Source organism: Teleopsis dalmanni, chromosome 1, assembly GCF_002237135.1.
Source record: "Teleopsis dalmanni isolate 2A chromosome 1, ASM223713v2, whole genome shotgun sequence".
In the NCBI taxonomy this organism is placed as follows: Eukaryota; Metazoa; Arthropoda; class Insecta; order Diptera; family Diopsidae; genus Teleopsis; species Teleopsis dalmanni.
The window spans coordinates 168,881,286-168,892,405 of NC_051846.1; the positions used below are offsets into that span (position 1 = coordinate 168,881,286).

An 11,120-nucleotide genomic window follows, 5' to 3' on the forward strand; every position below is an offset into this window, starting at 1 on the left:
TTGGAGAATTGGAACCATATAGAGTGTATCATGTTAATTTCTGTGAATGGGTTCGGATTGAATAGAACTCGAAAGATAGCTACCGCAAACGTGCTCAGCGGCATTCGCACGATCACTGGGAAATCGACTGTAAACAAAACAAAACAATGGAGCAGAAGCGATGGAAAATGGAAAATGTTTAATCAAACATTTCCAAAATGAAAACGTTTAAATAAAAATATTGAAATAAAATAAAAATTAGGTCAAATTAAGTTTTAAATAAAACAAATTGAACAGCGGCACACGCTCGCTCTTGTGTAACAAAATTCGTTTGGGGAAAAAAAATGTTAGATATTTTTCGTGGCCTGCGAAACCTAATCAGGTTCAGTCATCTCAAAATCGATTCGCCAGTATTCCGCTTGCATTATTCCATAACTGTGATGATATTGATGTCGTTCTCATTAATATTAACAACGCGACAATATGTCGGCAATCCCATCGATTGCATACACACCAAAGACATACCGGAGGACGTGCTCAACACTTACTGCTGGATACACTCCACATACACACTACGTAATACCTTCACCAAAAAACAAGGTATATCGGTACCATATCCCGGTTTGGGTAACTCCGAATATGGTTATGAAAAAAAACACAACAAATACTACCAATGGGTGTGTTTTTGCTTGTTCTTTCAGGTGCGTAAGAAATGAATTGATTAAAAGCTTAAGTTTTACATAAAAAAAAAAACCCATGTCATATTGGTATTACATATTATATATAAAATAAAAATATGTTTCTTTTTTTTTTGTTCTATTTTTTTTTATAAAATATATTCTCTCATATGATAAACAAAATTTGTTTACGGCGGAAGTTTTATGTTTGCCACATATTTTGAAATGAAACATAAAGATGTGGGCATGCCCATGCATTCTCCATGCATCCACGTATCTCCTCACAACATAATTGGTCTCTAATTTACAGCGCATTTTTATTATCAAAGCATATTTTATGGGCCTTATTTTTAGAAGACATAAAAAAGACAAGGAAATATTACAAACCATTTTTCGGTAATTTATGGCTTTTTAAATTCTTTGTCAATTTTTTATGAACGACTTAAAAGTGCTTTGTGCATTCTCAGTAAAATGGCTTATATGTGAAAAAGTGAATAACTTTATGATTGCAGTCTGGCAGTATCGAAACATAATATTGAAACGATGGATGTAATAAAAAAATTTTGTTGTTGCAATTTCACTACTGCTGGATAAAGACCTTTCTATTGAAATCAATAGTTTATAATACGAATTTAGTTTCTTTCGTCAAAACGGACATAAAAAATCAATTTAATATAGATATAGTAACTAAAAACTGTTTGAACTATACGAGGTGGGTTGAAAAATACCTGATTTCACAGCAGGTGGCAACGCCAGAAAAAAGTTTATTATATATTGCATATATACGAAATTCCGTATTTCCGTATTTTATGATTCAAGTGGAATAATTTTCATAGACTATTTAAAAAAAGGCAAAAACAATCACATCAGATTACTATTGTATATTATTGTATTGATTGAATAAGGAAATAAGGAAAAAACACCACATTTGTCGAAGAAAAAACCCGCTCACCCGCTTACACGTCAAAGAAAACCATGTGAAAATTAAATGAATTACGGTACTCACACTCACTGTTTTCTTCAGATTTGGCTCCCAAAGACTATTATCTGTTTTGAAACATAAAAAAATTACGCCAGGGAAAGAGACTTACATCAAATGATGAAATGGAATTGGAAACTGAAATATATTTTGGAGGACTTGATAAATCGTATTATTTATAAGCTATTCAAATGTTGATAGATCGTTGGATACGGTGTGTCAAGTTAAAAGGGGACTATAATGACGGCTAAAATATAATTTTTCAAAAAATATATATTTTCATTACTTAGACCAGATATATATCAATTCTCCTACTCTCACATATAAACATATATAAAATCTACAATATAAACGTATTTGCAATTATGTGTGTCTGACTGAGTTAGGTCATTTCGAGTGTAATATAATACGAGATTTATATATATTGGCCAAATTTAAATATGGTGTAAACTATAGACACTATCGTATCTGCTCTGATACAAGGCTAAATTAAAGACTTTTATTATCGTAATTTGTTTTGAATATATAATCTATCAACAAAACGGAAATTTCACTAAAGTGATTTTAATTCGAATTTAGTATTTAAGAATTTAGTTTTATATTGATAGAAGTATACTTACACTCATCTATAGTAATAAGATCAAAAAGTAATAATATCTTAAACTATTTATAGGGAAAAAGTGAGGAGCTCAACGTATGGAGCAATTTATCCCAGTTCAATCCCATTGAGAAGAGTATTTTTCCGATGTATATGTTTCATAGTTCACTAGTAATAAACTGGAAATAAATTAGAATTTATATCAGATATAGATCATTGAATGCACCTGCCTAGTAAGCATGACAATTTCTTCAATATTTGTTCAATATGCATTACCGATTCAAAAGCAGAACTCGTCCAATTTGATAATAGGTTTCTTATAAAACCCATATGTGAAATTTAAAATTTTTGAAATTAAATGAATAGCATCTTCTTTGTTCCATTAATTCCCAGTGTAGAGCAATATTGCCTCAACAATTCCTCTGAACCGTATCCTATTTGGAGCTGCCGTGCAGATGTCGTTCCAAGAGAAGCGGACTAATGTTAGTTTGGCATTAATTGTCCTTCGCAATGTTCTTGAAGGAGCACCAAGCCAGCGACTGGCTTGCGAGTTTCAATTTAGGGCTTACTTAACACGAACTCGGCTTGCTTGTATGTCCAATCCATTGCCATTTTCGTTTTTTAATTTCATTTTCGACACTTTGCATTTTCTTCTTTTTCCACTATTCCATGTTAGAAATGTATTCTTGCCATCATATTTTGAAGATGCGTCTTAGACATTTGTTTATGAAAACTTGTATTCACAAATTGATTGATCTAGTAAACTTCCATGTTTCGCACCCATTCAGAAGTACAAATACGATATTTGATTTAAGTATTCAGAGTTTTGTTTTGACGCTTAGTTGGTTCAACCATATGTTTTGTAATTCGCCAAATGCAGACTTTCCCTTATTTATACGAGGCGCTACGTCTTCTTCAGCTCCACTAACGTTAGTAATTACGCTGCCCAAATATGTGCAGAATCCACTGGATATTTTTTCGATATATTCATTTCAAAGCCTGCTACCTGAGCGTTACGATTTAGGCGTCTACGTGATGTTGGAGATCACTCTTTCTGTGGCTTCATCGTCCGCATATTCAAAATCTTCCAGATGGAGAAATAGTGTGCATTATATGCCATGGCGTACATCGATCGAATTTCTTAAAATTCCGTCCAGAGCTAGAATGGAAAGCATCAGTGAAAGCAGACAGCCTCCTATACTCATGTCAAACGAGTCAGAAAGCACTCCGCCGCGGAAAACTTTGCATTTCAACTCAATGCTCATAGACTTAATGATGTTAAGGATTGTTGGTGAGATGCTCCTTTGACGTAAAACAGTCCATATGAAACGTCTGTTCAGACTATCAGAGGCTTTTTTAATGTCTGTCAATGCTGCATAAACAGAATACTGTTATTAATGAATATAAGAAATGTAGCACCGGATAAATTTTAATATTTTGTTCTATTGAAATTCAAGAAAAAGTTTTAAGTAATTAAAACCAGCAAACGGTTTAGTAATAAAACTCATCAGTATTAATAACTATAGAAAGAGTATTAGAAATAGCTATGAGATCCAAGAGAAATATGGTCAACTGTTTTTATAATATATGGCATAGCACATCTATTTATAGTAGTAATAGATGAAAATCAAGAACACCTATTTACCGACATATGTATGGCAACAACAAATACAAAAGATAAAAAACAGTAATTTTTAAAGAAGAATATATATATACTACGAGGGCGGTTTGATAAGTCAACAACTTTTTGAATTTCCCGCGCAGTTACCCCAAATGCAATAGTACTGCCGTCAGCTGTAATCTACCAGTGGGCAACTTTTTAATTTTGAGCAAGCTACGTCGTTCGGTTGGTGTTTGATAGCCGTTCAAAGCAGACAACCTCGTGAACTTTTATGAAAATGGAAAAAAGTGAATTTCGTATGTTGATTAGGCATTACTGGGCAAAATCCACGAATTGGGATACGAATTACTACCCCATCCAGCATATTCTCCAGATTTAGCCCCCTGTGACTATTTTCTGTTTCCAAACCTAAAGAAATGGAGAAATGGCTGGGCGGTAAGAGATTTGAGTCGAATGAAGAATTCATTGCCGAAAGAAACGAGTATTTTAAGAGCTTTGAGAAAACCTCTTATTTGGAGGGAATAAAAAAAAAGATTTGTTTTATTCAAAAAGTCACAGACTTATCAAACCGCCCACGTATATACAATGTCAATGTTAAATACAATGCCAAAAAATGATGAAATATATTGAAGTTATCTGTTAGGATATAGTGACACATATCTTTTAATCACGTAAATTGGTAAATATTAAATAAATAATGTTATTATTAAAACCATAGTTTTTAATTCGATTTTTGTTAAATTAAAAGAATCACATAAATGTATCTAAGGAATGCATCTCAGTAATTGATTTACAGAGCAATGGTGAATATATTCAATTTTAATGATACTTTGTTTAGATTACTTTGAAATTATTTCCTGTTGACGTGAATAAAGATGTAAATGAAATACTTATTTTTGTGTGTAATACTAAACAGAAATAAATATCTTATAAATACTTAATCATATTACAAATGTATATAAAAAAAATTTACTCATGAGTCAACACGAATATAAATTTATATATAAAAATCTTGCCAAAACAATTCGAACTTTCACCTCAAAAAAAATAAATAATATTTTGACTCTATTTAAATATTAATTAATATTTCTGAAAATAACAAATAATAATTAAATTTTTAATAAAATGTTGTCATTTTCATAATTCCTCGTCTGCGAGATATAATTTATAATTAATTTAATATTTTAATATTATATTATAATTGGATAGACAGAAAATATTACGAAAAAGTTCCTCAATGGCTTTAAACATAGAAAAACAAATAAAATACAGAATTTTAGATATTAGAGGATTTGGTACAGGTTTTTATTGAGATAAAATCTACAAGTGGAAATAATTTTTTTTTAATTTATTATGTTAAGGAATTAAAACGTTAAATTTTAATTAATTTATAAAAATATGTCGATGAATCACGTATAATATGAGTGCCATAATATCGTATAGTCACGAGTAATTTGAGAGAATATATAAAAATATTTATAATAAATAATAGAGAGGATTGCTTTTGTCAAAATTGACTTTAAGATTTCATTAATATTTTTTTCTTAAAAGCTATTGAAATGAGTTCAATTTAAAACAAAAATTTATAAAAAAAAATTTATAACATTTTTGTTCTAATTATTTATATGCGAGAGTTACTTTTTATATTTTGAGCCTTCGCAACACTAATTGTTGTCAGGTGCCATCTGACGTTTCCATACGAAAGTTTGACATTATAAAATATGAGAGAATTTTAACGTGAGAAAATTTTCGTGATGATTTAGGTATTACGACTTTCGATGTGGATTATAAAGACAGAAGAGTGAATCGATCAACTTACTTCCACATTTAGCGTTTAAGCTCCATCCTTTGCCACTGTGAAATTGAAAGGCTGGTACAATGGTTTCATTCTTGGTCGCACTTCACAGTTCGCTCACTGTCGAAGACGAAATTCGTGAAGGTCGTTCAAAATCACTTGTTGTACCAGAAAATATTAATACTGTGCAAAAACTGATGCTGATCGTTGGATCCCATCCTCCATCATTTGACATGACAAAAACCCAAAAAAATGCTCGTGTCGATTGAAGCACACAAATGGCGGTGCTTCAAAAGACGCAAGGACGTAAGATTGTAATAGGTGACGAATTATGACGTATGAGCCGGAACGTAAACAGCAATCGACAGTATGAGTGTTTCAAGAAGAATCAAATTTAACAAAAATTCTTTGCGTTTGAAGCTCTTCAAAACAAATGGTCGCTTGTTTTTTCGGGAAACTGGTCATGTGGCAACTACACCATATACATTACTACAGAAACATAAAATGCTCACTTCCGAATGGTATAAAATCATTTGTTTAGTAAAATACGGAAAGCAAACAAGCGGCGTGGGATCATTCTTCATCAAGCCTATGACTATTAGAACATTCTAAAAATCAAATTGATGGGTTATGCAGATGGCCGTACAGTCCTGATTTGGAACCCAATGACTTCTTCTACTTCGACAAACAATAAATCAATTTTCAACGACAATTTAGTATTTTTTGAATATAAGGCTCAATATATAAATAGCCGCCAAAATAAATTACATCTTCTGTCTTTTAGTCTATAAAGAATAATCGTCAAAACATTAAAATTAGTTTTGCTATGTCTCTCTCCTTTAAAACCACACTGGATAAAGTACCTCCCAACTATTTTTTTTGTGCTTTTTAGATTATGATTGATACGATTTATAGTTGACCTGACGGTCGTTTTTAACGTTTTAACGTAGAATATTACGAGTTTATTTATATATCAAATAGAAAGTACTATTCTATATACATTCGGAAATATTTGCAAAATGGAATTATAAAAAGTTATGTACAAGGAAAAAATAACAATATACCATCGAAAGTTATATACTAAAATAATTTAAATATTTCTTTATTAACAGTAACACAAGTCCAAACATTTATTTCAACTGGATTAATCAATTATTGTTAATCTGGTGAATCGATAAACAATAATCCAGTCAAGGCGTAAAGAGGGGCTTTTTAGATACCTCTCATTTATTAGAGAGTAAAGTGCTCAAGTGCACTGGCTCAAAAAAACAACATATTAAAATTATATTAAACTCATATTGGAAACAACTGCCGTGTGTGAAATAGAAACTTTATATAATATATATTATTTAAATGAAATGAGAATTATAAATGCAATCATTTTTTTCAGCAACATTCATATGGGAAGTTGCATATTAAAGATATACGATAGGTAGAGATGTTGCAAGAATTGTTAGAAGAAGTAACGTTTAACGTAACTTAAGTGAATTTAGATTATAAAATATATTATATGGTATGAAATTTAAAAAAAATTAACATGAAAAGTAACTTATTTTGTAGTTATTTCAAGTTATTTGAAATGCTTACTATACTGCAATACAATATAATGACTGGCTGATGTAAATATTAAATTTAATAATATATAGGATGGCTAACATATTATTACAAAATTGAATTTTTGAAGTAAATACTTTCAAGAAAACAAAAGAACTCTTTGTTTTTCACAAACTCCTAATCCTTGCAAAAATGAATCTCTATATAGACAATTAACTCTATAGACCTAACTCTATGAGTTAGCAACGGTAGCTCACAACACTTTTGTTGAAAAGTTAATAAAATGCTAACAATCACTCCAAACTTAAATAAAATTCAAAATGTTCTGAATTACCAAATGTAATGATGTTAAAGGTATTGAAGTAGCTGTCAGTCTAGAGAAATTAGACACACAGTCAAAACTGAAAAAACAGATTAATTTTAACATATTTACTGAGCATGTGCTCTCATATGATGGTTAAATATGTTCGCTAAGCAAAAACGCAAATAACAGATGACAAAGACTTGATATTTCTGAGGTATTTAAAACTATATCTATGTCTTTCAAGAGGAAACTCCACCCTTTGTTACCAGGTTTCCCTCGTTAAAGTCTATGCATTGATATTACATTATATCTTTAAGTCATTTGGCAGCATGATAAGCTTAGCTGATGTTGGTACTTAAGGCAAATGCAATATGCCCCAATCCTACAGGATGATATACTAATAGTAAGACTGCGAATACTTGATTGCGAATAGAATGAATACTAATGAAACGTTTCAATATTATTCACGAACTCAAGCTTGAAAGTCAAATTAAATAAGATAATTTTAAATTGTAATTAGTACAAAATTAATATTAAGCTATTGGCTAATAAATAAAGAATTTACAATAAATACATGCTCTACAAAGCCAACTCATGGCATTAGCTTAGACGTGCCCTAATACTGAGTACAAGCTTTCCATAAGTTTTTCCGAATGTATCTATCGAATACAATTGAATTATTCAAGCTACCAATAACAAAGGTCACTGATTATAAAAATCACTGAAATAATCTGTGTGAATATTTCAAGAATAAAGAATAATAGAGTGTTATGAATGCCAGAGTCTATTTGTTTCAATTTAAATCGTCTACACATACTTGTGGTATGATACCTAAGGGATTATATTTGAATGATATAATTTAGTGACTAAGTGACGGATAAACAAGAGTATGATAGGGTATGATAGAGTATGATAAGAGTATGATCTGTATTAACACTATACAGAAATAGAGAGTCACATCACCACTCATAGGTATAGGGAAGGATGACTGAATCTAACCGTGTAAATAGTGACATTGCGAGGGAGGCATTGCGACCGATAGGAATCAAAAGCATGACACGAGAGTTTTTCTTGATTGATGTCGGCTGTGTAATACTGATCCCAAGACGCCACCTCCAGAACCGACGAGAGTTTCGGGCTTGTCACCATGCCATAGAAGACATCTAAATACACACGTTTAACACCACAGCTAACACAACAAATAGATTAACTTCATCATTATCAATTTATCTTAATTTATATTTTCATATTTTGATATTGATTTAATTAACGTTAGCTCCTTTTAGTAGTTTTTCATTTATTTGTATTCTTGACAGGAAGACTATAAGTGATGAATGAACATATCTATTAACAAATACAAGCAGTTTTTATTGCAATAGTTCATTTAAGAACCACTACATGAAAATGTAGTAAGTAGAAGAAGGTACTACCTTTTGTCTTTTTAAATAATTTAATTTACTTATAATTTTAAGCGTAAGTATAAGTTAATTAAACCATCATTTGCATTTTGAAAATAAAACGACGAATAAATTAATTTATTTATTATTACATCTCATTAATTAAATTATTCATTAAATAATTTATTACTAGATGTAAAATATATATAAATCACATAAAAAATTTAAAAAAGTACTCACCTGATCTGTGGTGTGAACATTATGACACTGAATTATGTACCATATATGCTCTGAAATGAAATTTAATAACATTTTATGTTACTGTTTGAATACATACAAATAATAATATATAAAGCAAATAGCAAATATATGTATATATATAAGGGTTATATATATATGTATAAGGGTTAAAACATAAACTTCCTATAGTTGGTTGCATGCTTAGAACATGTGAGTTGTGAATACAGATAAATGCCATAACACTAGATTGAGAGTATACATATATGAAAAGACGTTAGATCGTCACCTATAATTCATAAAGAGTTATAAATAATAATTCATAAAGAGTCATTTATAATTCATAAAAAGTACACATATAGTATTTTCAAAGAAGTACATAGGATGTAGTAACACGGCCCATAACCATCTACATGGTTATCGAACCATGTCCTCAGTGTATTGCCTAATGACAATACCCGGACACGGTGAGAGTTAATTACCGGAATAAGCACAAAAGAATATACTTAGCCCTACAGAACTGTCTTATGAGATACTCTACCCTCATTTGTAATTAAATATTCACAAAATAAGTAAATAGTTTCTTTGTATAAGAGGCTACAATATCAATAGATACTCGTATTTTGACGGGGACTTGTTTTGGGCGGGATATGGGCCGTTTTAAGTAATATATCTACGTAGTGCAAAAAATGTATAGTACATGCTATTTTTATCAAAACAGAACCAGATGTATGTAATAACTTTATTCTAGCGGAGCTTATCTCAACCCAAAGGCTACATCATACATGATTCATGTGTGTTTGTAGTTTGTTAGGGCACTAGTTATGCATATAGGAGGCCACTAGCAATGTCAATGTATTATGGTATGTAAAAATGCAATCAGGTAAAAATCGGTACCATTGACAATATATTACCAGCTTTTAAGTCTTAATATTTTATTATTTGTATTATTGACTTATTAGATGTGTCTTTTTTTCAATATTAAGAAAATATATTCATTGACACGACAAGAAATTTCATATGACCAAAAATTCGATAGTGTTATCGATATTTTGCTCTTTTGACAAGTCCATTGCAAGCCTAAGGAGCTGTAGAGCCATTGGTATTAAATTCTTTTTCATAGTATAGTGAAATATTTAACAAGAGAAGTAATTTAAAATTTTGCATTTCCTATAATATCAATAACGCCGCCGATAGTTGATAGCATCCACATATGATTAATGACACAACGTTCATATTATTACTTTGATATATTATATATATCATATTATATTTAATAAATTATATATATATTCATCTTAAGTTTAAAATTTGTCTAAAGACATTAAAAGTAACAAAAGTTTACTTTTCCTTTTTCAGGCGATATTATTCTATACTCCAAGGTGGCTGTGGAAGTCTTGGGAAGGTGGTAAGATTCATGCGCTTATTATGGACTTAGATATAGGAATATTCTCAGAAGCAGAGAAAAAACAGAAAAAGAAACTACTTTTGGACTATTTGTGGGAAAATCTAAGGTTTGTCTTAAAGATATCTTTATTCAATTTGTAGTTTTTTAAAATATATAAAATAGGGTGTCATATATCGGACTTATATTCTTTAATAAAATATGTTACGATACCTTACTCAGATAATAATATATTATAATATTGCAGATATCACAATTGGTGGGCCTACAGGTACTATGTATGTGAACTGCTGGCGCTCATAAATGTGATAAGTAAGTTTTACAATTTGGCTTCAAAATAATTGTAACAATTATTTCATATAATTATAATAAGTTTTTTATATAATTATTTTTATTATGTATAATTATAATTATTTCATAATATTATAATAATTATTTTATACATACATAATAATTATTTTATATTATTATAATAATTATTTTATGTAATTATAATAATTATTTTACATATTTATAATAATTATTTTATATATTTATAATAATTTTTTTATATTATTATAAAAATTATTGTAAT

The 11,120-nt window shown here is 29.9% G+C and overlaps 1 protein-coding gene across 1 annotated transcript; it reads left to right on the top strand.

Annotated features, from left to right (window-relative positions):
• The first annotated feature begins 303 nt into the window (after window positions 1-303).
• Window positions 304-10,887, top strand: LOC119666686 (innexin shaking-B-like). The gene is made up of 3 exons (XM_038075967.1): window positions 304-680; window positions 10,501-10,655; window positions 10,794-10,887. Exons 1-3 carry the CDS (start codon window positions 324-326, stop codon window positions 10,885-10,887), a joined length of 606 nt encoding a protein of 201 aa, XP_037931895.1. The 5' UTR covers window positions 304-323.
• Window positions 10,888-11,120: the final 233 nt, after the last annotated feature.